Source organism: Paramormyrops kingsleyae, chromosome 5 (genome assembly GCF_048594095.1).
Source record: "Paramormyrops kingsleyae isolate MSU_618 chromosome 5, PKINGS_0.4, whole genome shotgun sequence".
Classification (NCBI taxonomy): Eukaryota; Metazoa; Chordata; class Actinopteri; order Osteoglossiformes; family Mormyridae; genus Paramormyrops; species Paramormyrops kingsleyae.
The window spans coordinates 10,552,560-10,578,738 of record NC_132801.1 but is presented as its reverse complement, the minus strand read 5'-3'; the positions used below and the strand labels follow the sequence as shown (position 1 = coordinate 10,578,738).

Sequence of the window (26,179 nt, the reverse complement as noted above, 5' to 3'; positions counted from 1 at the left end):
GGAAATGTGCTTTTAGCAATAATTGCTACATTAAAAAAAACAGATGCATTTAAAATCACTGTATAAATTGTTTGCTATGAGGGATGTGAGACTTAGAGAATTTGGAAGATTATATGTTATTTATTAATTCTGTTATGCTTTACTCATATAAAAACATTGCACTGTAAAATGTATTGATTCTGTTTGTCATTGTTTTATAGCTTCATTTCCTTCATCACTGTAATTTGTGTCAATATTGTTACACGTGCTAAAACAGCAGGAAAGTATTCAAGCACGGTGGCAATAAGGATGGGGGGTGGCGCATGACTTTATTCTAAGTTTTTTAATACTTACTGACTGTTGGCAGAGGGCTCACCAGACGCTTAGTGTCAGCCCAGCTTTTGGGCTGGATCTGTTTAATCTGGCTTCATTTCAACGCAATTTGCCCTTCCAGAGCTCGTTGGATTATTTGCCTGAAATAACATAAAGATATTAGAAAGGTAAGTGTTCACAATGTCTGGGACATTCCAAGGTTGATGAGATCCTGGCAAACGCATACATTTCATATTCCACTTTTATTAAATTATGAGAAAGCAAGAGATGTAAATATTGACATCTTCCTTACTGCCAGCAGCGGTAATCTGTACTACATGGATCTGACCACCACTCTGACCTTTACCTGCTAATAGATCAGACAAATACCTGCCCATTGTTGACAAACTGATACATGCACCTTATCATAGAGTAAGTAAATTCACAAAGTTGTTCAAAAAGTTGAGACACTCCTAACATGTGATGCACATTTGCCCAGACAGTGGTCAATAAACATCCTATCAAGCATCCTCTGGCAACTATGTGCGTAAGTACAGCCTACTGGATAGGCATTTACATAAGTTGCAGGTAACAAAAGAAACCGCAACAGTTGATTGCAAACTGTACCAGACATGACATTTGTGTGTTGCAAAACATTATCGCACCTAAAGCAAATCCTTTGAAAGGATGTCATTCTGTTTGTAAGAAACGAATGCAAATGATTCTCTTTCCAAATACTACGATTCAGGCAATACTGCGACTAATATCATGATAAGATTCAAAATACTTGCTTGGTAATACAAAAAAATGAGTTTTCAAAAATTTGATTTGTACGGAATAGCATAGTAGGCTGCCAACATGTGTCGTCCACACCTTACCAATTGGCACAAGCTGGCATTATCTACGCTGGTATGACGAAAAGAATTTAAACAGCATTTTATGATACTGCTATTTTTGATTGCTTTTATATTAAATTATATAAATGTAGCGGGTAAGATTGTCACGTAAATAGGTTTGTCTTAAATTTTAAAAGGGAACGCGGTATTTGTTGTCATTTTCCAGAAGTCGTTGAATGATTTTTCTTATTGGTTAACTAGCTGTCAATCAGAGAACAACTGTTTTGCATGATACTGTGTGATCCAGTGCAAGGATGGAAAACAAACGAGCCGGATAAGAAGTCCCCGGGCCGCGGTCGGACAGGCCAGCCAGACAGCGTAGTGTCACTGGCACTCTTGCGGGTAGCTCGGTTCGGAGTTTGCCGGTTTTTCGTCTTTGAAGCGGTGCTGCGGGCGCGCGGGAGGCGGGTCCGACGGGCCTCGCGGCCGCGCGTGGGCGTCGCCTCGAGGTCTCCTTGAGGAAGCTCGCGCCGACTGACAGCTAAGAGGTTTTTAATTGAATGGCTCAGCCGCTCCCCCAGTGCCGGAGCACAGCGCTTCAATTCCGCTCGCCTATTAAAAATCCCTTAATCTCTTATTGTAAAAGATTTTTTGTCGCATCCGCATCCACAAAAGAAATCGTCCTTCGCACGTTTCAATGAACCGCTACAAGAATGGATTCTGAATTGAGGTGAGCAGTGCTTTTTATTTATTTATCATCGATTGTACTTTATTTCTTGCTTGGTGCTAAATAATTGATTGGTCCTTTGTGTGATTTCTTTACAATTGTAATTCTGAGCCGAGATGGTAGGGGGACAAGAAAGGCTCTATTCTGAACAAAGCAGAGAAATGCCTGTGTATTTTTAAGCTACATCATCATCATCATCATCATCATCATCTCCACGTTCCGCGACAGCTATGATCTCTCTCTCTTTCTGCGTCTGTGCACTGCAAATTTCTCCCATTTACAGAAAACGGGGGTAAATAACGCAGCCGTCGCGTTTTTAATCCGTCTAATCATGTTTTATGGAGGAACATGGGAGAGCGCATCGAAACGGGATAACAGGATTGCTTATCTTTAAACGGCCTCAGTATCCAGCAAACGTGAGAAGCAGTCTGGGGTGTTTAACAATCCATATCGCTAGTGATCCATGGTAATGATGAAAATCATGTTTTAACAGCATAAGGTGGCGCACGTTAAACGGTCTTTAGTATTCACTCAGTGGATTCGGTTTACGGTATTAAAAAGGTAGTCAGCTGGCCAGTGAGACCGATGAGCATGGAAGACTGTAGCAGAAATAAATGGCTGTCAGTCTTCCTCCCGGTTGTGTCAGTGGCCAAAGGCAAGGTGAGAACTTCTGAATGTGTTGCCGGGGGCCACAGCAACATAACCAACACGACTTAGCATTATATCCTAGTTTCGTTAGTTAATTTTTAATTTGGTATGCAACAGACCCTCTTTGTAGACGCCTTCCTCTGGTAAGTACAGTATTTACTAAGCCTGCAGTTAATTTAGTTACCTTTTTAACTTATTAAAAACTGTACTTCTCACTCTTAAAGAATACAGCTTACAGGAACAGATATTGTGTATGAGGATATCTATAAGTTTTGGGGCCATGTTGTGGTCAGGCTCATTGATTTATGAGTATACAATCAAAATTAGATGGGTTTTGCTGTTCTTCTCCAGTTATTCAGTGTTTTGCACCCATGCTTGGTGGCCTTGTTTAAATCCAGTGGAGAACAAATGGCATATTAATATTAAATTATGGAGTAGACAACCAAAGGCCTGATGCGTCAAGCTATTTAATATGAGGGCAATAACCCAAGTCTTGGATTTGGTCACATTTTAAAGGTTTAAGGGTGAAAGTGATGTTATCCTTTATAATGGTAGAGTTTCCTGACAAAAACAGCCCTCATCTTCATCAGGATCCTCCTGTTCCAGTCTACCAACTAATATCCAACTCAGACCATTATGAACTGTTATACGCCTAACTATATTATAAAGAACATACCATTCCTTGTGCTTTAATAGCATAAACTTTCTGCTTACAATAGGAATAGAAACTTTGCTTTTTAAATGCAATTTGCTACTGCTGTTGTCTGCCAGAGAAAATGAACAATACAAATGAAATTGCCCTTATTATTGCTTGGGTCAATAGGACGTTTCCTACAGGTTTTCACTGGAGGGTAGTTTTAGTGGGCGGTAGACTCTCTAGGCTTGGAGGCCAGCAGATGTGGAATTTCAGAGGTGCTCAAAATGGGTGTTACTGCGAGTGCTCCAGCGGGTCACTGCCTGGTTCGCATCCAGGACGGTTGGGTTGCGTACCTCAGAGCAACTGTCTTAGAAGCTTCAGTCAGGAAGTTGCATATCTACAAGCAAATATTTATGGATGCAAATGTATTTAACATGAATGCCCAAAAAAATTACACCAAGGTCAGAACTATAGGCAGGTTTGAGAATCTGGATAATATAACTCTATGGAAAGGCTGGCCTTGTTTATTTGTACTGTGATTATTAAAACAGTTTTAAGCCTGTAGTGGTGTGGATGGCAAGAGTAAGGTTTTTTTTCGGAGGATAATTAATTCAATGCTGCTGCAGAATGCTTTGCGTTGTTTATATTTTTACAGCGGTACACAGAAATAACCTGAGTCCTCTGTCACCATAAAAATTACTTTAAAAATCTAGGGGTGCAGATTGATAATCATTTTTGTCACCAGAAGCATCATATCCTTGCTTGAGGCACAAATGAATGTGGTTTCATATCAATTATGAGGAATGTGTAGCGCTTCTCTTGTATGTTACAGGCTGTGAGGTCAGGTGTTCCTGCCTTTCAGATTTTGGATGCTTTAATCTCCCCCGAACTGGGCGGTTTTGCTCGGGAAAGGGTTAGTGTAGGTACAATGCTGTAGGCTTTTAGCTGGTGATTGTTGGAGTGTGTGTGTGTGTGTGTGTGTGTTTGTGTGGGGTGGGGGGGGGGGTAATGAGGTAACAGTACTGCTGTCTGTTCTGGGAGACAGTAAGGGCCAACGCTTTGACAATGGCATTATTGTCCCCAGGCTGGGACTCGTGCGGGGAGGGGGGCTGTGACAGCAGAGTCCCTGTGTGTTAGGTTGCAGCCTACAGCTCTCAGTGGTTGTACTCGCCCATGGCGGCCTCCCTCCCCCTGCACATGGCAAGCACTACTAAGCACATCTGTCCAAGGTCCGTTTCCTGCACCCCCCCCCCCCCCCATCCTTGCAAAATGCTGCTAATGGTGACTTAATCTGACGACTCTGAGGTCCGCCATTACTCATGCCCCCCGCCCCCAAGTTCGCTTAAGTGTGGTGGTGCCGCTCTGTCCGGTCGGAGACGTAAAACCAGCCACTGGAGTTTGGCCCTCAAGGACACACGGAGCGAGACCCCCCCTAGCTCCGCCTTTCCTCACCTAGCTCTGCCTTTCCTCCCCTAGCTCCGCCTTTCCAATTGCATTTGTATTCAACCAGATATACTGTTCAAACAGTTTTCGCCGTTAATGATTCCTCTTGTGCTCTTTATCACAAACAGCTTCCTCGTAATGCAATGCAAAAAATAGCCTGTTGCAGTGACAGCCAGTTGATAAAATCAGAACGCTCTTTGCTTGCGGCTGAAGTAGCTCGGTGTATGCGGAACAACTGGCGAGTTCAGTCCAGTCTGTAGGTTAGCATTGTACTGTGTAAAACGCAGGGCAGCCAGAGAAGCCAGGCTGACGTTTAGGCTCCGGGTCTGATTGTGAATCCGTCTCATGTGGTCGTGAGTACAGTGGGCTCTTTGATTAGACCTTGAATGTGTGAATTCCTCCCTTGTCTGTGCAGTGCATGTAAGTTCACACCAAACGTGCCTGTTCCGCCTCAGGTGTGCTGTGGCGCTTGTGGCATTTCTCGTGTTATGGGGATCGTTTGAGCATGTCTGGGGTGTCCCGTGTGACACGGCCCTCGGTGCTGCTCTCTGCAGACCCGGCCAGGGTCCCTGCTTGTAGCTCTGATGGTCTGCGCGACCTTCTTTGCTGGCTCGGTTTGAGGAAGCCTCAGCTGTACAGACCCAGGGCTGTGTGGCCCATTCATTGTGCTTCTCTGTCTCCGCTTTTCTGAGTGCGCTTTGCTCTTTCTGATGGCAAAGGCATTAACATTGATTAAGTCTTGCTGATGCTGCACTTTTCTGTTCCTTTGAACTTTTTAATAGGATGTGTCGTGTAAACATCATAGTACTCCTGCATGAAGCAATTCTCTGCCGTTTGGGATGGCCTCACGTAAAACCCACACCACAGTCTCTCTCTGTCTCTCCTTGTTTCTGTGTATCGCTCAGTCTCCCTCTGAGCATCCAGGAGAGCACAATGGACCAAATGTCTGCATGTTCTGTCTCCACCGAGTGACTCCTTGTAAGTGATGTTGCCCACTAAACTCCATAACTAACAGCTAGTAACAGCATAGATACAAACTACTACCCTTGTGCTCAGGCATATAGAAGTTGCGGGGTCATTTTTTAGGGAAACGTGTATGTGGCTTTGTGTTGATGCAAAAATATGCCTTTGGTGTATATTTAACACAGTCCAGTCGCATTTCTGCCTTTCTCCTTGTGCATTAAGAAGCAAAACAAAAACAGAGATGCGTTGTGCTCCGTTATGTGATCATCCTGTTTTGAAAGGCACACCAGGGGGAAAAAAATGACTTCATCACCTCCTTATATATTATGCGTCCAGTCATGTACCTGTGTCAGATGTGTCGCCATAGCAACAGTGATTTTAAAAACTGGGGCTACGGCATTCCAGGAGGACATGCGCATTCAGTCCATTTCTGCACCGTTCCTGGCATTGGAGCGGGCTGCATGCTTTCCTGGGTGTTTGTTCTGTGACGGTACCGCCGCCTCACCATCTCCTCGCTGCTGACACACACTGTGGTTGCAGTGGTGTCATTCGGCCGCGCGTCCGCTTGCATTCTGGCTCGTCGTACAGCACTTCCTCTTTCGCCAGACGCGCAGCTTGTTTTCTACGGCGGTTTCGTTGCAGGAGGAGAGCATCAGAAAGGCTGATTTACCCACACATTCGATGTCCTTTAGATTCCAGCTTCCAGCTATCTATATACTTAGGAACACCCCGCAAACAATTTTGAACCGTTTGTCAAAGGCTGTTTTATCTTATCAAAACAACCGAATAATAAAACAATGTCCTAAGCAACTTCAGCTTAAATGCACTTTGGGCGGGGGGTTTGAACCGCATTGATCTGGCAAAACAGGACCTATAATGAGATAAAACACCATGACAAAACAATTTCCTGTAAACACAGCCCTTGTTTGAGATACTTAATCCCCCAGCACCCCCCCCCCCCCATCCTTTTTGAACCCTTTTCATCTCAGAAAGAGTGGTCCAGCCTTAATGGGGACTTTGCATTAGCACTGACCTCACCAGCCCCATGAGGAATGTCCTTTTCAGTTACCTGCACGCTAGTATTTTCACCTTGTATTTCTGGACTGCAAACATCCATTGTAAACAGTGTTGTATATGTGTAGCAGCCATGTTGGGGTGGGATTTAGTCAGTGGTTGGTAATGGTGGCAATACAGCGGATTGACCATTAATCACTTTTACTCTGACCTTTAGCTTTCGGCAGGGATTTCAGTAGTTGTGAGAATGGAGTTTTGAATCGGCATGTCTGGCGTCTTCATTATTGTGGCTGCCGGCGCATCGTACAAAGCCGAGGGCTCGTGACCAGGGTATGCCCGTGAGCCGGCTGCCGTGCCGCGTCGCGTGCCGTGATTGTGTCGGCGCGATTCCTTATCCAAACCGTTACGTAGCTGAGTAAACACGGTGAGCGTTGACTGGTGGTGGGGGTGCGCAAGTAGGCGGAATCATAGGGAAATTCATACAGACGGCCGTGGGGCCTGGCAGTTTTTTTTTTGTCTGGGGCTGCATGAGTGAGCAGACTGCCAGGCGGTGGAAACTAAGACAAGGTAAGCACTACTCATGGATGCGTAATAGCCATGAAGTGCCGTGAGGTATAAGCTTGGCTAATTTGGCTAACATGGGGGACCTGGAGCCTATCCTAGGTAGCATGGGGGTGCACCCTGGACTACGAGGAAACGATCGTAGTCAGATGAAATCCTCAACATACAGGGAGGACAAGCAGACTAAACATGCTAAGCTAATTCATGTCATTAAAATAATCAATGAGAGGATTCCTTTCTCAGCAAATGCATCCAGTTCATTAACCCCTATGCTGCTTGCTGGATACAGTGCACTCACACTGGCCAACTGGCTGGCAGGAGTGGGGAATCTGCTATTGAACGGTTCTATATCCTGCTAAGGGAAAATCACAATGCTGCCATCTATAGTTTGTTCTCTCCAACACTGGCTATCTTCGGCTCCGTCGTGCTTGTGTGTCAGTCTGTGTGTGTGTGTGTGTGTGTGTGTGTGAGTTAGGAGGTGCTAGTTCTGGGCGCCAAGGCCCCGTGTTTTGCTGACCACATCTTCCGGCCCCCCTCTAGCATGCGCAGCAGCTGTGAGACGCCCTGATCCCTGCAGCCGCAGTACCAGACGGCGAAGCTAGGGGGCCCCGTCGGCATGTCCAGCCCGAGCAGCAGCCCCGAGCGGGAGGGCGCCGGCGAACAGGCCGAGTGCCCCGCCTCGCCTGCCGGCCTGACGCCGCCGTCTATGGGCAGCCCCGTCCTCAGTCCCGATTCCTCTTCCCATTGCGGCGCACTGTCCGTTCCCGCCGTCTCTCCTGCCGACTCCGAGAGCCTGAGTCCCGACGAGCTGGAGCTGCTCGCCAAGCTGGAGGAGCAGAACAGGTGATTCGGTTCGTCGTCACATCATGTCCTGGCCACACCGGTGTGCTGGTTTTGCTGGTAACGCGCACCAGTGGATGAGCAGTGGCGTGTTCTTCCATCTCACACGGGCCCCCCAGTTTTTGAAATCGGAATGGCCGAGCTGTGAGAGCCCCTCCAGCGTCCTCCACGGTTCATGCCGCGCCCCCCCCCAGCCTGCTCTCCAGCTCGGGCACCTGCCCGGCTGCCACAGACGCGCCACTCTGTTCCTGCGGCACATCCGCACAATGGGCCCCGTATTCCAGTTCCGGAACATTTAGTCCCTTTGCCGGGAATCGCTTTGGATACCGGCGGCTCCATATGTTGTCAGTTGCATTCACGTTAGTGCAAGGCTGCATCAAATAAGGCTTATTTTGTCTTTGTTAGTAATTAAATTAGCATTTCTGTGTTTCCTGGCACAGGGACAGCAATTGGTATTTGTCAGTTTATGGAAATCGCAGTCAAATGTTCTAAATGTATCTGATCTGTCCAATGCTTTTTGTCCCTTCTTGCACTCACTCTTTCTCTCTCTCTCTCTCACACACACACTCACACACACACACACACACACACAGGCTCCTGGAAGCTGACTCCAAGTCGATGCGGTCGATGAGCGGCTCCCGCAGGAATTCTGGCTCCTCACTGGTGTCCAGCTCCTCGGCCTCCTCCAACCTGAGCCACCTGGAGGAGGACACCTGGATCCTGTGGGGCCGCATTGTCAATGAGTGGGAGGTGTGGAGACGCAAGAAGGACAAGCTCCTCAAGGTGAGGGAGCGGCGGGAGCGGCGAGCGAGGCTCCGGCGGATGTGTGTGTTTTGATATGTGATCCACGGCTCAGCATGAGGGGCTTCCAAGTCCTGGAATCAAGCTCAAGCAGAGAGGATCTTCTTTAAACCCTGGAAGGGATCCTGAGGTCAAATCTTAAGAGTAACTGTCCAGTTGTTTGACAGTGAAGATTATGACGAATGTATTTCCATTTGGAAAATTTGTGGTGTTGAAAACGATGTGTAATTCATCATTTACATTCATCAAGGGGGGGGGTTAAAGTGAGGGCTGGCCCAGATAAACCATATGTTCAATTGGGCACCACATCCTCGACGGGGGGGAGGGCACCAAGCAAAGCACCCCCCTCCCCCATAAGCCTCCCCCCATCCAATTCATAACGGTCTTTTAATAAGTTCATGTGATTTTATATCTAATATATGACGGCATGTTATTTTAATATAGCACTCACTGAAAAGCCTGTGTGATGTTTTCCCTGTGAATTCCGTGAGCCGCCAATCGGCTGTTTCTTTTGTGATATCATATGTGCTTTTGCCCAGGGACACTTGATACTCTTAATCTGACCCTGAGTGTCCCCGCCCCCCCGCCCCCCTCGTGTGTCATGCTTTCCCATGGATGCTTTTTCACGCCCCCCCCTGCGCGCAGGAGCTGATCCGGAAGGGCATCCCGCACCACTTCCGGGCCATCGTCTGGCAGCTGCTGGGGAACGCCACGGACATGCCGGTGAAGAACCAGTACTCTGAACTGCTGAAGATGTCGTCCCCGTGCGAGAAGCTGATCCGCCGCGACATCGCCCGCACCTACCCGGAGCACGACTTCTTCAAGGGCCAGGACAGCCTGGGCCAGGAGGTGCTCTTCAACGTCATGAAGGTGAGGTCCGCCCCAAGGGGGCCGCACTTTACCGCTGGCATCTGCTCGGACGACTCGCGGCACCGAGGACCCCTTGTCTGTGTACCTCAGGCGTATTCGCTGGTGGACCGGGAGGTGGGCTACTGCCAGGGCAGCGCCTTCATCGTGGGATTGTTGCTCATGCAGGTGAGCCTCTCACCCCCCACCCCCCCCATACCTCACTCGATCACTCCTGTAAATGGCCATAAACTTTTAATTACACAGTAATATATACACTGAAAACCTGTGCAGACGCTGTTCCTCTAAATGCATTTTAAACACATGCTGTGGTGTAGCTCTGTGGCACAGATAACACTGACTATTGCCCCCCCCCCGCCCCCCCCGGCCCTCCAAGATGCCGGAGGAGGAGGCGTTCTGCGTCTTCGTGCGTCTCATGCAGGAGTATCGCCTGAGGGAGCTCTTCAAGCCCAGCATGGCTGAGCTGGGCCTCTGCATCTACCAGTTTGAGTACCTCCTGCAGGTAGGAGCTGCCCGTCGCAGCCTTCTGCCACTAGGGGGGGCACCACCCCTGCTTCCCGTATGTCTTGTTCCGTGGTCTCTGGGGGTGCATTGCCGCTGCCTGAACCCCTAGTCCTAGTAGATTGACCGCCCCTGTGATGAACAAATTAATTTTGCAAACGAGAGCAGGCTGTTCAAATTCCCTTTGTGCATTTGCATAATCAGATGATTGTATAGAGTGCAGATTGTATGCCAAGTATATAGTGCTGAATGAATTTGCGGATTGTGCCTCTACTAAATTACAGGCTCCCTCTGTTGCTAAGAGATGCCCTGTATGGAAAACATTTTCCAAACTCTCTCATCTACTTTTTTGCATAAGTGTTTTCTGTGGTCTGATATTCCCGACCTCCCTTCTGGTTTCCAAATATAACTGAGTTAGTACTGCTCTCATCAAGGATCATTTTTGCTCATTTGTCTTTGATGACAAGCAAATCTGTCCTTGCATAGCAGCTGCTCCTGGAATTGAAATCCATCCATCCATCCATCTTCAAGTAGCGTTTGACCTTTGACCTTTGACCTTCGACCCCTTTCCTCCCCAGGAGCAGCTGCCTGAGCTGAACGTGCACTTCCGCTCTCAGAGCTTCCACACCTCCATGTACGCCTCCTCCTGGTTCCTGACGCTCTTCCTCACCTTCCTGCCGCTGCCCGTGGCCACGCGCATCTTCGACATCTTCATGTACGAGGTCGGAGATCCCAAGCTCACCTGTCTGTCTGTCTAGGATTATAATAATGACAATGACGATCAGCATCTCTACACAAGACATACACTCACCTAAAGGATTATTAGGAACACCTGTTCAATTTCTCATTAATGCAATTATCTAATCAACCAATCACATGGCAGTTGCTTCAATGCATTTAGGGGTGTGGTCCTGGTCAAGACAATCTCCTGAACTCCAAACTGAATGTCAGAATGGGAAAGAAAGGTGATTTAAGCAATTTTGAGCGTGGCATGGTTGTTGGTGCCAGACGGGCCGGTCTGAGTATTTCACAATCTGCTCAGTTACTGGGATTTTCACGCACGACCATTTCTAGGGTTTACAAAGAATGGTGTGCAAAGGGAAAAACATCCATTATGCGGCAGTCCTGTGGGCGAAAATGCCTTGTTGATGCTAGAAGTCAGAGGAGAATGGGCCGACTGATTCAAGCTGATAGAAGAGCAACTTTGACTGAAATAACCACTCGTTACAACCGAGGTATGCAGCAAAGCATTTGTGAAGCCACAACACGCACAACCTTGAGGCGGATGGGCTACAACAGCAGAAGACCCCACCGGGTACCACTCATCTCCACTACAAATAGGAAAAAGAGGCTACAATTTGCATGAGCTCATCAAAATTGGACAGTTGAAGACTGGAAAAATGTTGCCTGGTCTGATGAGTCTCGACTTCTGTTGAGACATTCAAATGGTAGAGTCAGAATTTGGCGTAAACAGAATGAGAACATGGATCCATCATGCCTTGTTACTACTGTGCAGGCTGGTGGTGGTGGTGTAATGGTGTGGGGGATGTTTTCTTGGCACACTTTAGGCCCCTTAGTGCCAACTGGGCATCGTTTAAATGCCACGGCCTACCTGAGCATTGTTTCTGACCATGTCCATCCCTTTATGACCACCATGTACCCATCCTCTGATGGCTACTTCCAGCAGGATAATGCACCATGTCACAAAGCTCGAATCATTTCAAATTGGTTTCTTGAACATGACAATGAGTTCACTGTACTACAATGGCCCCCACAGTCACCAGATCTCAACCCAATAGAGCATCTTTGGGATGTGGTGGAACGGGAGCTTCGTGCCCTGGATGTGCATCCCACAAATCTCCATCAACTGCAAGATGCTATCCTATCAATATGGGCCAACATTTCTAAAGAATGCTTTCAGCACCTTGTTGAATCAATGCCACGTAGAATTAAGGCAGTTCTGAAGGCGAAAGGGGGTCAAACACCGTATTAGTATAGTGTTCCTAATAATCCTTTAGGTGAGTGTATATTTAATAGATACTTAATATTGTTAAAAGGAAAACAATGATGAAATTTGCTGCAGTCAGATTTGGTGTGATAAATATTAAATTGTGAATCAAACCTGCAGCTAAAGTAGAGTTGTTCTGGTGAGATAGTTGTACTGAAAGCAGCAGTACTGCGGTGTGTCATTGTGGTGCCTGTAGGGGGTGCTGTAGTGGTACCTCGACTGCTGTATGCTCATGTGCGGGATCTCCCACAGGGCCTGGAAATCATCTTCCGTGTGGGTGTGGCCATCCTGCAGTACAATCAGACGGACCTCATCCAGCTGGACATGGAGGGAATGTCCCAGGTACCCGCCCTCGATATTCCCTGGTGGTCCTCTCCCATCTCCTTGGGTATTCGTTTGCAATCAGGTCATTTGGCGAGAAAATGAGGAAAGATGACATTATTGGAGAGTTGCAGAGTCACCTAAAAACAGCTCCCTCTGGACTGGAGGAGTACATTACATTACAGTACATTAAAACAATGATGAAATTTGCTGCAGTCAAATCAGTGTTTTTTTTTTTCTGCTTTTGGAAAATGATTTTACTGAATCAGTGTGAACCTTGGGCTGAGTGATGCCCCTGCTGTGTTCAGGAGCAACCGGGATTCAGGGGTCTCAGTTATCAAGAACCGTTCCTAAATGCGTGTGCACGAATCGCCAGTACGCACAGGGAAGCATTTATCACTCACGCGCATGAACTGTTGTAGAATGTTAACTAAATCTGACGCATTCTAAATGTGACTGCATGTTCACGGCTAATTTAAATGAATGAACGCCCTCGAGGAATCGTATATCGGCTTATAAATTATGCATAATGCACGTCAAACCGCAGACTGTAGAACATGTTGGTACAGAAATTCACAGAGGATGAGGTGGAAGTTTTGTCGGGTGTAATAAACAATCAAAAAACAAATGGGTACAGTTTGGAAACTTTTTACCAGTGGCTTGTCAAAGAAAGAGAATGACCTAAGATGGGGACAGGTGACATATGCAGTTAATGCAGTGTCACCTGTGATGAGAATGAGGGCTGAGGTGAGGATGTGATTCGACCTGAAAATGGCCACCAAAAAAGAGATCGCAGCCCAGAGTTTCCATGTCTGTGCCACAGTGGGCGCTGCCCAAGTACCATGTCAGTGTCACCTCTGCATGGTCAAATAGCTGCCATCATAGGCACAACATCCCTAACAGGAATCATTCCGGATGGTGACATTGACAGTGCAGCTCTATCACCCATGGATGAGGCCGGCCAATCAGAAATAGGCACGATACTTTTATGGTGGCGTTTAACTGGCTGCACCAAATAATCTGTGTGTCATATGCCAACAAGTGACTGTTGTCGAAAATTAATTGTTGCAGACACATCACTTGTCATGTAAAGCATATGTTTAGTGACAGTGATATGTGGCTTCTTAGGGTAGCGACCTTGTATGACTCTGGAATGATTCCTTGTCATTAGCATGAACTGCCTGCACTGTGTGTGAACATAACTAGATCATTCTGTCTGTCTGTCAAGTTTGATAATTAAGTGCGAGTCTGTGCGTATCCTTTTAGCCAATCGGTTTGCTTCAGTTACGCTTCTCTGCCACTAGGGGTCTGTGTGCGCACATGATCGGCATGATCGGGAGTGTTTCTAAATAAAGGCACATTTCTATGGACAGGAAAAAAAAAAAGATGTGTACCATCGTATGCATGAAAATGTGTGTATGCATACAGTTTATGCACAAAATGGTTCATATGCAAGGAAAATGAGACCCCAGGATCCTCAGCCACCATTACCTGGAATAAACTTCCTTTTGGGTGCACTGCTACACTCAAACACCAGATGGCGCCCTGCTGCCGAACATTACACTGCATTTTCAGAAAACACTGGTTTAAGTTTTTAGGGGAGGGATATAGGAAAAACTACAATTCCAAAGAGTAATTTTATATCAAAGTTTAGAAATTATTATTCTGCTCTTGCTACGTTTTTTCTCCGTACTGTAGTACATCAGGAATGAAAAATTCTGTGTTTTTATCTATGCAAATAGAAAATGAATAACAGATTTTAAGAGCTGGCAGCTTGCTTAACAGCTCTAGCTGTAATACAGTGTAATTCAGCATGAATGCTTTTCTGTTGCATTGCCAGTGTTGGCTGTCAGACTTTTTCCCACAATGGCCATGGATGGCGTTTTGGATGAGAGCCACCTTGTGTGATGAGCAGTGTGTGGGCTGCGTGTGAGTGTCTGACTTCCCGGGTGATCATCCCGTGTCACGCGCGTTTCTCCCGGCAGCACTTCCAGAGGGTGATCCCGCACCAGTTTGAGAGCTGCCCCGACAAGCTGATCCACAGGGCCTACCAGGTCAAATACAACCCCAAGAGGATGAAGAAGTAAGAGCGCACTCTCCCACCCGGGTTTTTAAGAGGGACGAGGCCTCGGCCCCCACCCTGCCGAACGCTTACCGCGTCTCTGTCCCGCCACAGGCTGGAAAAAGAGTACACCACTATCAAGAACAAGGAGATGGAGGAGCAGATTGAGATCAAGGTGGGGCGACGGTGTCTGTCCGCAGCTAAGGGGCTAAATGGGAAATGCTGGGCCAGTCTGAATAAGACCAAATAAGTGTTTGACAAATAGGGACATGGAAGTAGAAGGTGGGAGATACTGGAAGGAGTCCAGGCTCCGGGAATCTGACCTGGTGCTTTTAGGCATAAATACGGGGCCAGTAACCGCTGTGTTTGTGGGTGACACGCTACGTTAGAAGACTAACTGAAGTGAAGTTAAAGGGTGACGTTTATAGGAGAAATGGGACCAGGCTTGGGGGGGCCTCTCTCACTGTGCGTCCCCCCCCCCTCTTCGTCTCGTGTGTAGAGGCTGCGCACGGAGAACAGGCTGCTGAAGCAGAGGATCGAGACCCTGGAGAAGGTGAGGGGGAGCGGGGTGGGGTCTGACAAGGCTCGCCGCATCAAATGCAGCTATATACAGGGTCGTATTCGCGGGGGGGGGCAGACCTCTACCCTGCAATATTTAATTTCAGTTCATTCGCCCCCAACAATAAATAGACCTTTGCAATTAAATTATTAAGTTGTGCCCCCCCCCCTCTACCAAGTATAAAACTCTCTCCTACCCCCTTTGCTGTAAAACACAATAAGCATCGTTTACATGTCGGTCCATCTGATGCAGACCCCCTTAAGTCTTATGTCTTGGGTTAATTGATGCCTTAGCTGTAAGTCTGCTGCTCATTAATACACCATTCACCTGATTTAATTTATTTATTGTATTATTTAAAAAAACTGGATCCCTCAGCCTGCATTCACTGCATAGCCATTTAACCGGCCAGTTAGATCAGATGCCCGTAAAGAACTTTCACCCAAGTTTTCATACAGGGCTTGCAGAGTTCTGGTATTTTATTTTACTTTTTAAAGATGGAACCATCCGGCTTATGAAATGCGCTGATGCTGGAGTGGTTCTCTGTGCGTGTCTCATGCGACCAGTGAGCCTGCCGTGACTGGCTGCAGGACGGCACCCGCTGGCTGATACCATCGCATTGTGAATTGCGGCTTCTACGCCGCTGCTCCTGTCGCGCAGCCTCAGCTTTATTTCTCGCTCAGCATTGCAGTCAGAAATGCAGTCGGCTTCCCCCTCGTCGCCGTGTGTGTGTGATCTTATGAGGTGAATAATGTGATTGACTGTGATGAAGACGTGCGATGCAGTGGGTCTTTTCCCTGCCTTTTCTAGAAAGTCTAGCTGTGGATCTATTTTCCTCTTTTCCTCTCCTTGTTCTGTAAATCATGTCTTTTTCTCCGATACCTTCTCTCTTCTGTCTCTCTCGCTTTCCCTCGCCCCCCCCCCCCTTTCCTCCTTGTGTTGCTGTAGGAGAGTGCTGCTCTGGCAGACAGGCTGATTCAGGTACTGTGAACACCTACTGCACCCCTCCCCCCCCAAAGAATCACTTTCCTCGTCACACCCTGCATGAGAGAATGTCCGTCTGCTTGTCCAGACCACCTGTCTGTCCATCAGTCCAGCTCATCCTGATAACTTGTTGCAGGAGTTGGCTCTGCGGAGGGCAGCCCAACCCCAACCCCCCTCCCATCTTCCTATAGAGGGCAGCTTCCTACTGGGGTGTTGCAATCCAGCTGGGCAGCGGAACATCGCTGTGCCAGCTGGCAGTTTATGCTTCAGCTTGAAGGCTTCCTATAAACCGGAAGACTTTAACGCACGATTAAGGCCAACAGGGTGCTTGTAGCCACAGCACAATGTAAACATTGGCACATTATTACATATAATCAGTAATGTAGTTCAATGATGTAGTAAAATGAACAACATAAGAAATGCAAGTCGCAGTTGGTTACCCATGTGCCAGATTGCTGAACCACATCAGGACAGGAAGATGGGCTCCCTCCCGTGACTGTCCTGCTCGGCCCTCGTGGCTCCGCATGGTGCAATACCTCACGTCGTATCACGTTACTCTGCATGTCCTGCTGTGTGTTAGAAATCCTCCTCTGCTCAGTGCCGGTTTGCTCCGATGTGCTCACGCTGCATAGGCCCATGTCCCCTGGGACGGACTGGTCCCAAAGCCTGGCCTCAGACCGCACTGGGCTTTAAATCTGGAGACTTCCCAGTCCTGTAAACCTGTACTGGGGCAGTGAGGGGACCTCTGATGATCGAAAAGCGCCTGCAGCCAACCCAGCCCCGAAGGCCCACACGGGCACGTCCTCCTCTGTCTGGCTCCTGACTCTTCCCTCTGTCTTGCCTCCCCGCCCCCCCCCCCCCCCCCCCACAGGGTCAGGTGACACGTGCCCAGGAGGCTGAGGAGAACTACGTGATCAAGCGTGAGCTGGCTGTGGTGCGGCAGCAGTGCAGCACGGCCAGCGAGAGCCTGGAGCGGGCGCAGGGCACCATCCGGCAGCTGCAGCAGCAGCAGGTAAAGGGCAGCCGTCATGCCGTCATGCGGACCGAACTGGGGGGGGGCGTGACATCACACCTTCAGCTCCTCTAGTCAGTGTGCTGGGCATGTTGCCAGGTCCCGTGTCACTCAGCAAACTCTTAACCCAGTGCACATCTAAAAATAGATATATATTTATATATGTTAACTACACCTCTGTGTGTGTGTGTGTGTGTGTGTGTGTGTGTGTGTGTGTGTGTGTGTGTGTGTGTGTATGTATATATATATATATATATACACACATGTAAGATGGCCACAGCAAAAAAGCCCCCTTAGCACTCTTGAAAATCCTGTGTTTTTTTGTTGTCTTTCGCATGTGGTCTAAGCGTTGAGGACTCATACAGGGAAATGTATTAATACCCTGCCGGCAGCCTTCTGAGAGCCGTCCGTGATGCGTGTTCTGGGAAACCGTGATCGTGGAGCAAAAAAAACAAAACAGAACTGGTGGTGTTGATTGTAAGGGTGTTTACTTGCTGGGACAGTATGTAAGAGGCAGGGGCTGAATGGCCCGGGATAGACTTAGTGTGAGAAAGGTACGAGCGGAGACCGAATTAGCTGACTTTTTATTAAATCCGCTGCTGAGCCCTGGACTGAAATCCAGCAGAGCGGGACCCCACTCTAACTGTGCCAGTTAGCCCACATCTTCAGTTATGCATTTTGGAGAAACGCAGAACAGCAGAATCGGCGTCTGCGCATCACTGGGTCTGTGTAGGTTGTGTGTGGGTACGTTTCTACCTTTAGCAAACACTTCAGTTATATTTTTGTAAGGTTTTCTGCAAATATTTCAACTTCCTGTCAGTGTTTATGTATATTCCAATCCAATCCAATCCAACTTTATTTATAAAGCACTTTAAACGGCCAGTACAGGGCCAAACTGCTGTACAGGAAATAACTTAAGAGAAATAGATAAAACGAAACAGCATCATACAAATAAGAACAAAATAAAACGCTTAATACATAACAGCCCTATATTAAAACAATATAAAACAACATATAATTAACTAAAACAAACATCTCACAAGGTGTCAAAGGCCAGGGTAAGGAGATGGGTTTTCAGAAGTGATTCAAAAACAGGCAGAGAAGAGGCCTGTCTGACCTCTAAAGGCGAATCGTCCCACAGTCTGGGAGCCGCTTCAGCAAAGGCACGGTCTCCTGTAAGCTTACGCTTAATCCTGAGTACATTCAGGAGCAGCTGATCGGCTGACCTGAGAGAGCGGGTGGGTGTGTAAGGCAGTAGCAGCTCAGAGAGGTAGGATGGGGCTTTAAAAGCAAATAAGAATTTAAAAATGAATCCTAAAAGAAATGGGCAGCCAGTGGAGTGAAGCTAAAATGGGGGAAATGTGCTCAAACTTCCGAGTGCCAGTTAAAAGACGAGCGGCAGCATTTTGCACCCTCTGGAGGTGAAGGATGGATATTTGTGTGTGTGTGTGTGTGTGTGTGTGTACAGCGTTTCCCCTACCATTATATTAAGGGGGCACCCTGCCCCCGCTTGAAGGTCAAGTTAAATTTAATTTAATTTAATTTTGTGCGCGTGCCATGTGTGTGTGTGTGCCCGTGTGTGTGTGTGTGTGCCCGTGTGTGTGTGCCCTGTGGCCGTGTGTGTGTGCCCGTGTGTGTGTGCCCTGTGTGCCCGTGTGTGTGTGTGCCCTGTGTGTGTGTGTGCCCTGTGTGTGTGTGTGCCCTGTGTGTGTGTGCCCTGTGTGTGTGTGTGCCCGTGTGTGTGTGTGCCCTGTGTGTGTGTGCCCTGTGTGTGTGTGTGCCCTGTGTGTGTGTGTGTGTGCCCTGTGTGTGTGTGTGTGTGTGTGTGTGTCCGTGTGTGTGTGCCCGTGTGTGTGCCCTGTGTGTGTGTGTGTGTGCCCGTGTGTGTGTGTGTGCCCTGTGTGTGTCCTGTGTGTGTGTGTGCCCATGTGTGTGTGTGCCCATGTGTGTGCACGTGCCCTGTGTGTGTGTGTCCTGTGTGTGTGTGTGCCCATGTGTGTGTGTGTCCTGTGTGTGTGTGTGCCCATGTGTGTGTGTGTGTCCTGTGTGTGTGTGCCTGTGCCCTGTGTGTGTGCCGTGTGTGTGTGTGCCCGTGCCCTGTGTGTGTGCCGTGTGTGTGTGTGCCCGCGTGCCCTGTGTGTGTGTGCGCTGTGTGTGTCTGCCTGAAGCGGAGCCCTGTGGCTCTGTGGTAATAACGGGCAGACTGGCAGGTGTGTTTCTGCTCTTATTTGGGTCACTGGGGCCTTCCCCATAGTACCAGTGGATTACGGCCTGGACCCCCCCCCCCCCCCAGCCTCGCCGTTCCGCTCCTGGGCCGATATTCCCGGTCATGTTTTCCCAGTGCGCCAGAGAGTGGGAGCGGAGGCGGCAGCAGCAGTGAGTGCTATAGGGGAGTTGGACTGGAGCACAGCTGTGAGACACCCAGGATCTGGGTCTGCCTTCGCTGTCGGGGTGGCAGGAAACATGCATGTAGATCTGTGTGCTCCGGCGGGCCTTGCCCCCCGCCCCCCGCCCCCCTTTCAGCTCCACACGCCGCTGTCGCTCTGCCACTGTCACGCGTCCCTGCGGCTCTTTCTTTCTTTTTACTGTTCGCTTGATTGCCTGATTTTAGGTCTGTTTTGCTCAGACCAGAACTTTGATCCTCCAGGCTTTAAAAGCAATGAACCACCAAGGGAGTGGGACAGAAGCTCGGATGGTTAGTGATTATGAATTAATAATCCTTAAATGGCATTTGTTTTAGTTAATGAGCTTTAACCAGCTTTATTTATGTCATTATTTTCCTCCCTATTACTTTCTAGAGCTTAATGCTGGAAAAGTACAGCCGTATCCACAGTTCCTGCCCGTGTATGCTTGTGTGTGTTTGCTAAAATATAGAGCAGTGTTACTCAGACTAGTCCTCAGGGATCCTAAGACGGTCCTTGTTTTTGCTCCCTCCCAACTTTCAGGGATTTGGGAGAGACTGTCGTGGTGGGGGGGGGGGACTGGTTTGAGAAACACTGATTTAGAGAAAGACATACAGATTTGTATACTCAATTGACCCGGGGAGGGAAATTGATTTGCTTACAGCTGCGCGAAGGAGGTTAAGCAGAAATGAAAAAATAAGTATAAATTTAGTACGTATGTACGATGTACGCAGCTGTGGGTTACGCACGGTGTTAGAGCGCCAGGGGTAAGGCCGTGCGTAACTTCGGTCAGAAAGAGTCTGTGGTTTGACACTCGCTCTGAAATGTACAGTGTCACTCATGGTGTAAAGGGTGGGGCGTCTACGTGCGAAAAGGGTTTTCCATGTTCTACCCCCCCCGTCTGCTCAGACTCGTTGACCCCGCTTTGCCCTTTGATTGTACAGCAAAGACCTTGCAGGCTTTCAAATGTCCACAAAGTCTAGACTTGTGGTTTTTTGTTTGTTTTTTTTTTTCCTTCCCCAAAACTATTACTGTGGAAAACTGAAAAAGATTCCCTGATCCCCAGAAAAACAGCAGTCATGTGGGGGAAAAGTAATATTCTCTATAAGACAAGTATTGGGACACCTGGCCATTACATCTACAGGAAGATCCCATTCTAAATCCATAGGCAGCAATATGGAGTTGGTTCCCCCCTTTTGCAGCTACAACAGCTGCCACTCTTCTGGGGAGGCTTTCCACAAGATTATGGAGTGTGTCTGTGGGAATTTATGCCCATTCATCCAGAAGATCATTTGTGAAGTCAGGCACTGATGTTGTACATGAAGTACTGGCTCGCAATCTCTGTCGTTCTAATTCATCCCAAAGGTGTTCGATGTATCACACTTGAATTCACTTAGCGCTTCAGAAGGACCCATTCTTCCACAAACGCTTGTAAACCTGACTGGATGGTTGGGTGTTTGATTTTATACACCTGTGGCAATGGGTCTGAATGAAACACCTGAATTCACTGATTAAGAGGTGTGTCCCGATACTTTTGTCCATATAGTGTAGGCCCTGAGAGTAGATATCTTTTAGAAATCTGCTGGTCAAAGGTGAAGGAGTTAAACAGCTTGTCTGCCGTTCCTTGGTCTCGATCCCAAAGGTGGGATGTTCAGAGCAGACTTGACACAAAGTATCGGATCGTGTTACAGAGCTGCGTCCTCCTGAGAGGTCCTAAGCTCTCCTGGAGATAAAAGCATCTAATGTAGCCCTGGGCAGCCTTGAGCTTCTGGCTTCACATGCTGACTGATGGAGTTTCCTCTCCTGTTTTTCGCTGCTGGTTTCTCTGAGACGCCAGAAATGACGAGGCTCCTTTTCTTTATGAGACACCTGAAGTATCTGCTGCTTACAGATTCAGTCAGTGTGTGCTTTCAGGCAGCCTCTATCCACCTCTATCTGCCTCTATCAGCCTCTATCCGCCTCTATCCGCATTAATAAAAATTAACACGAGACTTTAGGCTTCCAGCTGCTTCACCATTTGGTCACACGTTATCAAATTCTAAACCTAATTTTTCACCTAATTAATTAAATTCTCATTTTCCCTCAGTGCTACACAGAAACTTCATATTCTATTTTTTCTTTTTCTATGTTTCTAATCACTCCCTCAGTAATGGATGTAAAAAGTGGAGTGAATTGTCCAACATTCTTTATTTATGATTCTCTTGCACCTTTATAACAAAAAAATGAATATAGTGAGGCTCTGTGATCAGGTGTCTGTGTTTTTCCTAGAAGCACAGGAATCTGCACCCCCCCCCACCTATTTCTCTGAAATGGATTTTCCTGTAAGCAAATAACCTAAAGTTGTATTCAAATTTTTAACTTAACCCCAATTGCTCCAGGGACTGGCTGACCCTACGGTCTCCTCTATGCCAGTTCCCTGAGGTGACCTCCTGGGATGCTCTCCCAGCTGTCCTGAAGGAGCTCCCACATATGCTGAGCTCTCATTGGATGCTTTTCCTTCACTTTGGTCAAACTCCTCCAAAACCAAATGTACTGTGCTTAGGTCAGGTGACCAGGTCATGTGATGGTACTGTACATTTTATGGATATTTTATGCAATTTTACATAAATTGTTTAGTAGGATTAAATCTATGACTGAATTTTTGATTAATCTGTTCTGCCGAGGGCAGTTTAGCTGGAGTTTGCGTCACGCTGAGGCCGGGAGGGACTGATGGCGAGTTAGATCCCATTATCTGCACAGTTGCTGCGACCTTGAGTCAATTCTGGCATCTCACTGCCTCTGCTGTGGTGTCAGTGTAGGTCCCAAAGAATCTCTTACAGACCCAGAATCTGTCTAAACACCTTGTGGTGTAGCCCTTATGTTTGTGTCCCATGAGAAGCCAAGAATTTCGAAGTACTGCTTTAAGGAAAGTGAGGAAATGGATGCGATGGCAATTATTGTGAGATATTTCCAGAAAAAAATATCTAGCAGTTAAGTGTAACTTGAATAGATCTGAACAGATCAGTTATTTTACAAACAGACTCTTTGAAAGAGTGAGAGACGACGTGTTTGTGTCTTCAGTGTTGAGTCGGCTCAGCTCTCCTGCTCTGTGCCAGATTTGCTGGCTGCTATTCGTTTGTTTTCTGTTTCTTTTGCTCGTGAGAGCAGGGTTATCAGAAGGGGCCTGCTGTCTGGGAACGGTGGAAGGCTTCCAGTCATCTTTCACATCTTTTCATCTGCCGATTCTGCCCTTATTTTTTTCTTTTGTTTTTCTTCTAGCTTTTTTATTGAGACTCTAACTCCAGTTCTGGCTTCTCAGAATCCGGATGCAGCGTTAGACAGAACATGGTCGTTATAATTCTAATCGATCTGAATGTGTCGGAATCCACCTTGGGAACGGAACCCCAACTTTTCTGTGTGTGTGTCTCTGTGTGTCAGCGAGGGAGGGGAAGTCACGGTAGCCGTGGGGACAGTAGTACCTCGGGGTTCTCATACACCCTGCCTCCTACACCCTTGCCCAGTCACTTCCACTGCTGCTGTGAGACCAGCTGGGGGGGGGGGGGGGGGGTTCCACTGTGCTTTCCCACCTGCCATAGTCCACCAGTGCATTGGTGGGGGTGGGGGGGGGGTGGCAGGACATCCTCATTGTCTCCGCCCATCTTGGCTTATTCGTCAAAGGAGCTTCTCCCAGAAAACAATATTTCCACTTAAACTGAAAAGTGTAAATAAATAGTGGTGCAACACCATTTACACCATGTGACTTACACCTCGCTCCCACCCGTCTCCACCCTTACGCTGAACGCAGCCAGGTCCTTGCCGGCAGGTGGACGTGGCCCCCATCCTTGGGCTGGGCCGGACTGGGTCAGGCTCCCAGGTCCTCCCGCGGCTCCTGCTTTCCCTTCTCATTTCTCTATCGAAAGGTGAAAAAGACAGAAATGCTGCTGCTTGTCAGGAAGTGCACCGCCCGCTGGGTGACCTTTTCACCCTGTGCCCAGCAGAGAGAGAGAGAGAGAGAGAGAGAGCCGGTTGCTTTGGGGGTGTGTGAGAGCAAAACAGAGAGACGTTGGCCGTGAGAACGAGCCGCTGTGCCGTTCCTGTGGCCCATGACACAAAGCACAACCCTGCCCTGACCACAGCGCCGCTGTGTACTCAGAACCACACTTCTCCTTCTGTTTATTTACGCTTTATGCGCCATGGACTGACTCACCGACACCCAGCGAGCCACCCGAGCCTCTCTGGGAAAACTGTGGTCTCTTGGAAGCCACGCTCACTGCTGCCCCCCAGAGGACTGGGTTCTGTTTGAAGAACTTTAGATTAAGGTCATTTCCTGAATAATAATAATAGTAACAGTTACTGGCCGTATGATTATTGTATGGGAACAGACAACAGCCTTACTGCAGTTGCGGTACTTTTAATTGAGGGGTAGTGAATGAGTATGTGCCCCTAATTTTTGATTTTCAGTTTTTGCATGTTCACTAATGAATGTAATCAAATCTGAATACTGGTATTAGATGAAGAAATTCCAAGCACAAAAACTGGTACAGAGGTCTCTCACTGTGGTTCATTCTAGGAATGCACGTATATCAAGTTTCCTATGTTTTGTAATGTAATTGTATTCCCTGGATGAGACATATATAGGCCTATGGCTTTTGGACTGGTCCACCCCTACAGACACTTCGTTAATGTGATAACTTAAAAAATCTTTCACAGATCTTTTTCAAACTTTATCTAGGTGACGACCTAGAACTGATCAAATTTTTATACAGATCACACCAGATTTGAAGCAGTTTCGCATAGTGTTAGCAATGAAAAGGGCCGTTTCAGACACTTGATCTTGTTAACACTATTACTTAATAAAGTATTTAATGGGTCTTTTTCAAACTTTGCAGACACTTGTTACTAATAATGAACTGGAATTGGTATGATATATTTTGCACTGTAAGCTTGTATTATTTTGTAACTTTTATTAATTAAGAAATTAAGGTAAAAAAAATTAAAGTTAAAAGCAAACTGTGAAGGAGGGAACTGAACTTCACAGAAAATAAGGTTTAAGTTCTTCTGGAAATAATAGAAAAAAACAAATAGGTACAGTTTGGAAACTTTACCAGTGGCCTGTCAAAGAAAGAGAATGACCTAACATGGGGACAGGTGACATATGCAGTTAATGCAGTGTCACATGTAATGAGAATGATGGCAGAGGTGAATAAGGATACAACTCTATATCTGTTCACGGTTTTCTTTTCTGCAACACATTCTCCAATGTGCGGTTCGATGTGTGTTATTTGGACGTTATATGTCTCCGTACATGGTTCATTGAGGGGGTTTATTTAAATTAGTCTTGCTATGCACACACAGTCATATTTAGAATGCGTGAGATTTATTAACGCTCACTTCATACGGCTGTTTGTATGCATTAATGATAAATCCCGGTAGTTTGTGCACACACATATTTAAGAATTATTCTATGAACACTTTGATAAATGAGACCCTTGCTCTCAAATTGCCCATAAAATGAAGCAACACTTCTATGTGGCAGCTAAGGAAGTCAAGGCCAGCTGTAGAACACACTTGTATACAAATTGTTAATAAAAGATCATTTCATTTTAAATTTCATTTTTTGGAGAGGTGGGGTTAGTGTAAGTTAAGCTTGGGTGGTATTAAAGTCATTTTTTCCATTTTCCACAGAATTTTTATGCTGTGAAAATATTGTGCCCACCCATATGAATAATATGATGGTATGAAAAATTATATATCACCCAAGCCTACTGTAGGGGGGCTTGAGATGGAGCTTGGGGGTGTGGGAAGAGAAATGATTAAATAGGGGAGAGGGGGTGGAGGAAACGTATCATTGTAATTTTTTGTCATTGTCTGCAATTTGTATGCATGATCATCTTAACTAGTCCAGCGGTTTTAATAAATATATGCTTATTTCCAAAATTAAAATGCTAATATAGCAAATGTTTGGTGGATTGCTAGTACTTAGTTATCACAAGTTTGGGATCTGGTATATACAGATTTTACGTACACTATACTTTCTGTGCAGTCACAAATGATCTAGGTAGCAGTAACATTTGATCTCGGACGAAAATCACAGCATTGTCTGTATGTGTCTGTATCAGTGCTTGAAGTGGGCCGGAACGCAGCGGAACACAGTTATTTTCGTCTTTTGGGTTCCGCCACTTTTTTCTGCGTTCCGGTACTTACTGAAACTGATCCGACGCAGCGGCAGTGGCCCGAGAATAGACAATATCACAAGACCGATAAAAGACTACATGTTGTTTTAATGGTTTTTCAGTATTCCATTTGTGAATTAGAAAAAAGTAGCCTATGCCTATAGGTTATTGCTTGGAAGAATGATTAAATTAAAATAGTTTTTGAACCAACACATCCTAAAGACTTGATTTTTTTTTCCACCGCACAAATGTCAAATGTCGGAAAATTAGAGTTCCTGCACTTATTTTTTCCCACTTCAAGCACTGGTCTGTATGACATATGGTAGTTAATAGTTATACCATTGGTGTGTCTGTATGATATTATACAGTAGTTACTTGGTTATACCATTGGTGTGTCTGTATGATATTATACAGTAGTTACTTGGTTATACCATTGGTGTGTCTGTATGATATTATACAGTAGTTACTTGGTTATACCATTGGTGTGTCTGTATGATATTATACAGTAGTTACTGAGTTATACCATTGGTGTGTCTGTATGATATTATACAGT

At 46.9% G+C, this 26,179-nt stretch overlaps 1 protein-coding gene across 3 annotated transcripts in view; it reads left to right on the top strand.

Annotated features, from left to right (window-relative positions):
* Positions 1–1,429: 1,429 nt before the first annotated feature.
* LOC111833546 (EVI5-like protein) overlaps positions 1,430–26,179 on the top strand; it is a 41,188-nt gene continuing 16,438 nt past the window's right edge. The window contains exons 1-13 of one of the 3 annotated variants that reach the window (XM_023791914.2): positions 1,430–1,857; positions 7,661–7,963; positions 8,554–8,743; positions 9,407–9,631; positions 9,722–9,796; positions 10,005–10,130; positions 10,708–10,851; positions 12,390–12,479; positions 14,444–14,541; positions 14,635–14,695; positions 15,020–15,073; positions 16,025–16,057; positions 16,932–17,072. In XM_023791914.2, the coding sequence (XP_023647682.1) occupies positions 7,737–7,963; positions 8,554–8,743; positions 9,407–9,631; positions 9,722–9,796; positions 10,005–10,130; positions 10,708–10,851; positions 12,390–12,479; positions 14,444–14,541; positions 14,635–14,695; positions 15,020–15,073; positions 16,025–16,057; positions 16,932–17,072 (1,464 nt within the window). In that variant the 5' untranslated portion in view covers positions 1,430–1,857; positions 7,661–7,736. Of the gene's footprint in view, positions 1,858–7,044; positions 7,127–7,660; positions 7,964–8,553; positions 8,744–9,406; positions 9,632–9,721; positions 9,797–10,004; positions 10,131–10,707; positions 10,852–12,389; positions 12,480–14,443; positions 14,542–14,634; positions 14,696–15,019; positions 15,074–16,024; positions 16,058–16,931; positions 17,073–26,179 lie in introns of those variants that run through there. The other 2 variants (XM_023791915.2, XM_023791917.2) reach the window with 2 other exon arrangements.